Source organism: Meleagris gallopavo, chromosome 5 (genome assembly GCF_000146605.3).
Source record: "Meleagris gallopavo isolate NT-WF06-2002-E0010 breed Aviagen turkey brand Nicholas breeding stock chromosome 5, Turkey_5.1, whole genome shotgun sequence".
Classification (NCBI taxonomy): domain Eukaryota; kingdom Metazoa; phylum Chordata; class Aves; order Galliformes; family Phasianidae; genus Meleagris; species Meleagris gallopavo.
The window spans coordinates 11,948,655-11,954,617 of record NC_015015.2 but is presented as its reverse complement, the minus strand read 5'-3'; the positions used below and the strand labels follow the sequence as shown (position 1 = coordinate 11,954,617).

At 40.0% G+C, this 5,963-nt stretch overlaps 1 protein-coding gene across 1 annotated transcript; it reads left to right on the top strand.

The window, feature by feature from the left end:
• The first annotated feature begins 6 nt into the window (after positions 1 to 6).
• LOC100550589 (tumor susceptibility gene 101 protein) lies at positions 7 to 5,248 on the top strand. Its single transcript, XM_010711067.2, has 6 exons — positions 7 to 58; positions 1,851 to 1,935; positions 2,804 to 2,869; positions 3,215 to 3,378; positions 4,103 to 4,229; positions 5,147 to 5,248. Exons 1-6 carry the CDS (start codon positions 17 to 19, stop codon positions 5,212 to 5,214), a joined length of 552 nt encoding a protein of 183 aa, XP_010709369.1. The 5' UTR covers positions 7 to 16; the 3' UTR covers positions 5,215 to 5,248.
• The last annotated feature ends 715 nt before the right edge of the window (positions 5,249 to 5,963 follow it).

Below are 5,963 nucleotides of genomic sequence, written 5' to 3'. Positions count from 1 at the left end.
GGCGGCAGCCGCCGCCATGGCGTTCTCCGAGAGCCAGCTGAAGAAAATGCTCGCCAAGGTAGGCGGCGGCCTGGCGCTCCGAGAAGCCCTTCCCTCTCCGCCGGACGCGGCCGGGAGGCGGAGTGCGGGCACGGACTGCGGCGGGGCGGCGGAGGGGGGTATTGTTTTCTAATGGGTGACGTTTGAGGAAACAAAACTCGCGATGAGGTAAATGGCTGCTGGTCATTGAGGAGGTGCCAGCCGTGCGGTAGCGGTACGCTGTTAGGCGGCTGGAAGCCGGGCCTTGTCCGGCAGATTGAAACGAAAATCCCTGTGGCCGGCTAGTTGCGAGGAACCGTGGCTTCGATTTGGGGGCGTTTGCTTTCTTACCGTTAGTCGTATTGTTTGTACCGCCTGAAAACGAGCTGTGGCAGGCTAAGGGCTGCTCGCACATGGAGGTCCTTTCCTGCACGGGGTCCTTCTGTCATCGGCTGGAGAGCGAATGCTGAACGCTAACGTGGTGTAAGCAGATGTGCGCCTTTGTACTCACCCGGCTTCCCTAGAGGAGTGGCTGAGGTGTGACATGCCGTGGGGAGGGAAGGCAAGGAGGTAAGGCAGTGCAGTGCCTTCTTTTCCCACTCCACCCCGTGCCCTTCTTAAACCACAAATGGCATCTGGCTTCCTGCAGCTCAATGGAAAGTGCAGGGAACTTTTTGCACCTGATGGAAAAACGAAGTTACTATTTCACCACTTGCCTTCATTTTCCAAGAGTAGTTACATGCTCTGTTCTACTGAGGGAAGCTTGGTGGTACTTCCTATAGGAATCCCTCTGTGTGTGAGATGGCAAAAGGCCTTACTCTGAGTGAACACAAACATCATCATTCACCTGCTGGTTGATCTTGGACAGCTTCATCTCTCTGCTCTGTTACCTGATAGGTAAAATGGGGAAGGTGTGTTTACTGTCTGAGGCTTCAGGAGGAAAAAAAGTTTGTGTTTAAATGAATCAATTGTAGTTATCTTTATAGAAGTCACCAGGGTGTTGTCCTTTACAAAGAGGTTTTAACATTTCTTATCAATCCTCGGTTACTGACTAAACGAACCCAGAAGAAGATTGTCTTGTAATGATCTAATATTCCTCTGCTCTTGGAGAGTGTTGGAATTCATTTGTTTTGTTTGCAGTGCATGCAGTGCTGGGCATCAGACATCGCACTGTACAGGGCCCTTTGTCTTCCTACCATGGCTGGTGGACTAGACAGCATCCCTTCCTTGAGCCACCTTATGGTTGCCTTCTTTGGAAATGCATTGAGAGTGTGGGCAAGGGGCTTCATTGTTAGGTTTTAGTGCTAATTAGCAAGAAGAAAGGCCACAAGGGTGAAGATCCACACCATATGGTGAAACAGCTCTCTACCAGCCAGAGGCATCTTCTCTTGTCTGTGGGTCATAGTTCTGAGACTTCAGGTCTGTGTTCATGAAAGCAAGGGGATGAAACCAGTGTTTGTAGTATGGCCTCTTCTAATGTGTGCCTTGCATGATGCTGGTAATTAACTTCTGATAAATGCTGTGTCCCAACTTGCCTTTGCTTAAAATGCAATGTTGATTATGGCAGAATATGAATGAAATGTGATAGCTTTCCCCAAAACACTTGATCTATGGACTCTTATTTAAGAATAAAAGCGTCCTAACACTTTGTTAAAGATGTTAACAGAGTGTTTGGTTTGATTATGTAAAAAAAATAAAATCTCACTCAAAAGTAAGAGTGCAGAAGAATGCCCATCTATAACTTCCATAAACAGAGGCTATTCTGTGAAACAAAAAGCAATTTACACTAGATCTTTAGGCTCTAATGACTTCCTTTCTCTTTTGTTTTTCAGTATAAGTACAGAGACCTAACTATACAGGAGACAAACAGCGTCATTTCTCAGTACAAGGACCTCAAACCTGTTATGGATTCATATGGTAAGGCTTTGAGCAAGTTTTTCTTATCAAATTGTCGTCGTATAAGGTATATCTGATACTTTTTGTGGAGAGTAGGGAGTTAAAGCTAGAATTTAGAATTTAAAGTTACTCTTTTTCATCTTTGATGTCAGTACTTCCCTGAAACAGACATTAATTTTCTGAAATAGACTCAGTAGTGCAGAAAGGTGCCAGGAGGTGATACGTTTTTCTACCTCTTTTGCTTTTATGTGGTCACTCAGATATGTCCTATCACTGAGTGCCCTGGAGATTGCTGATATCTTACAAGTTCACATTTGCTGTGATGCAAAGATATATCTACTTCTGTCTGTTTTAAAAGTACTGTAAATTAATGTAAATACTTCATTAAAAATGAACAATTGTGACAGTGCTTTAAAGTATGCAAGTTTGAATTAAGATTAAGAATTAAGAATAGCGTTGAGCTGTAGCAAGGAGCTCATTTCTGTTACCTGTCTCTTCCAAAGCTGCCTTGGAAGATTTGAGCACAGAGCCAATTGCAGCTGGTTGGTACAGTGAAATGAGAAAATTCATGTGTTACTTCAGCTGTAAAGAAGGAAGCAGTTTTATTTGCAGTAAAAGTAGCTTGATGATAATTAGTAAACCATTTCTCAGAAATATGTTATTCATAAGAAGTTATCTGACTATAGGCAACCATTTGCCAGTGAGTTGTGCAAGAGCAAAACTTCTCAAGCTGTGTTGATATATACATAGTATGTATCTGTGTGTATGTGTACATGTGTTCACACATGGCTTCTGAAAATGTACATTAACAAGTAGATGGGCTATCAGCTGAACAGAGATTAACATAGCAAATAGGTTTGTTTTCAAAATGCTGTCTGCTCCTTTTCAGTTTTTAATGATGGTTCATCTAGAGAGTTGATGAGCCTCAGTGGAACCATTCCTGTGCCTTACAGAGGTATGCGTTTATTATTAATAAAGTCACTGTTATGTTGTTATTTATTCTACAGAATCACGTGAAAAGCTGTTTATATTTGTAATGCTTCAGTTACACTACTTCAGTGATCACTATTTTTGTGAAAGCTTTTACTTATCCACAGTGTAATATTTAATTTTTTTTTTTCTGTTTTTTTCTGGTTTTGCTATGGAACCAAATTGTAGTGTGTATCACTGCTGCTCTGTGCTTGTGCAGCTCTCTAATTTCTGTTTATATTTCAGTACTCTTTTCAGTACTTTTAGTATGCTTTAAACATCTGAATATAAAAGGACAAGACTCCTAAAATCTTTCAAATCATCTTTTTAGGTAACATATACAATATCCCCATCTGCTTGTGGCTGCTGGACACCTACCCTTTCAATCCCCCAATCTGTTTTGTTAAACCCACTAGCTCAATGACAATAAAAACTGGGAAGCATGTTGATGCTAATGGAAAGATATACCTTCCTTACCTGCACGAGTGGAAATACGTAAGTATGGGGAAATGCAGCTTGTTAAATTACTCTTTAAAATTTTTTTTTCCAGATAGTTGTACCATCTATAACAAGAAACATAACTCTTTTTCTGAGATATTAATCCAGATTTTTTTTTCCTTTCAAATAACTGCTTGCTATTTTTACTATCTTAACATTCCGAATGTTGTGGGGTTTGTTGTCTGGTTAATTGTGCCTTTAGTGACACCCCATCTGATTGAACAGTGCAGCATAGCCTTCCTTGCCTAGCAGGGAGCTGATCTGAAGATAAGAATGTTTACTGTGGGAAAGAATGTTTACTGATGGTAAACTATAAATTCTTTGACGCATCTCTGGGCTGAAATTAATCTCAGATTAAAGTGAAGTGCTCTATGGCTGCTTCAGTTAGACTTTGCTGGGGCTTTGAGTGTATGCATCTGTTTTCTTTATTAATAACTAAATCCAGCAGTGCAGGCCTCAGACATTTTGACTAAAATGGGGACTTTCAAAAGAGATAAAATGTGCTGACAGGGCCATAACTGTAGAATAGGCTTAGTTCTATCAAAGGTGATTAGGAGGGATAAATCTAATAAACATGAGCGGTAGTTCAGCATTTGTGTAGCATAAATAGTAGTAAATACATGTATATGTGTGCATGTGGAATGGTCCCATTTTGTTGTTATAGTCAGTTAAACCAGCTGTTAGCAGGTGGCACCAACTTGTGACGTGCGTATCCTTGCAGCCCCAGTCAGACCTGCTGGAACTGATTCAAGTTATGATTGTGGTGTTTGCTGAGGAACCTCCAGTCTTTTCTCGGCCCACTGTTTCAGCCAGCTACCCACCGTACCAGGCAACCGGCCCACCAACCAGTAAGTGCTCTGGGCTGCTGATTTATACAAATACTCACACTCCAGAGTGTGTACCAAAGGCTTTCTGCCTCACTCGTTGATAAATATCATTCTAAAATGGCTTTCTACATTGGTGGATATTCACAAGTAGTTCACTTGTGCTGTACTTGAACTACTGGAAGAATTTATGTGGAGGTGGGGGCAAAATTCATGCTTGTATTGATGAGGGAGAGCCATAAACAAATAACCAAGTGGGACCAAAGAGGGGTAACTAAATGGGACCAGTAGAGATAATTGGCTAAAGGTAAGTGCGTGGGGCTTTATGGCTTGTCTGGTGTTAGCCTACCTGTTGTAAGAGCACCAGGTGATTCAATGAACAAGCTGTTTAGTTTTACAAGAACAGCAGGTGTCACTACAAGTATAGTTTTGGTGGGGACTGTGACCTGTGTCATGCTTTAAGGAAGGGGAGGATCATCAGTTGAAACATCACTGCGTTGTTTGTTGATAAAAGTTTTTAGGAGCATGATTTCTAAATGAAAGAAATCACTAAATAACATTGGGTTGTTAAACAACTAATCGACTGTTATCCTTGTCTATTCCGAAGCTACTTAAATTACATGCTTGTTATTTAATGAGCAGAGTAGAGAGCAGTGGCTCATTGGGAAGGTTATCTTATTTTTCTCTATTACATAAAAAAAGAGTCATGTCTGACATCTTTTACATGCCTCCTTTTTGAGTTCCCTTCCTGCAGATGCTTTTCCTTAAGCAGACATACTTTACTCAGGACAGTTACTGCTCTTTTAAATTAAAATCTTAATAAATATTGTTCAGTATTTTGAAAAGCATAGTATCACAGCATACTGCTTCTCACTAGTGTGATCTTTGTATATGGTGAAATTCTGAAAAGCAGAAATACATAAAATCATTATTTTATTTAGCTTCCTACGTGCCTGGCATGCCAGGAATATCTCCCTATCCACCAGGAAGCACTACAAACCCAAGGTAAGAGCCACTCTAGCACTTATCATCATCCATGGCATAATGGATGGCTTCACTGAACAGAATCTAGTCTTATTTCTGTTCCATTTATTTTTTTTTTTTTACCTATGGATTTGGATCTTGGTATTTATCATGTAATTATCGTGATAGCTGTTTGTGTAGAAGAGAGGACTGAACTCTTCGTTAATGGCCAAGAGAAAGTTTGGGAAGATTTCATTTTCTTAGTGTTGCTTACTTCAGTTATGATACACCTGGGTGACAGTTATGTTTTGAAAAGTGATTACTTAGTTCCTGAATATTCTCTTGATTCACTTACATAATTAGTTTTATAAGGTAATTCTGCTTATGTGCTGTAGAAAGATACATATTCTTAAAAGTTGTTTTGGGTTTTTTCTTAACAGCATTGATAGTATTGGTTGGGTCATGAACAGCTCAAATAATTGAACAAAGCAACAACTGGATTAATATGAACCTTGATGTGTTTTGTTCTTGCCAGTGCTAGGTCTTGTTTCACAGAGATTAAAAACTGAAAATGAGTCACAACAGAATTAACTCCTCAGAAATATAGTAGTGACTTCAATTATTGTTTGAAACAAACTGTTGCTTTCTGCAGTGTTCTTTGGAAATTAGAAAAGGAGCAGTTTGTGCATCAGCTCTGCCATTCACTGTTAGTGTTCTTTCTTAGCAAATAACATTCTTTCTTAACAAATAAATGATGCCTGTTTTCTAGTTTGTACCTTTTTTTTTTTTATTTTT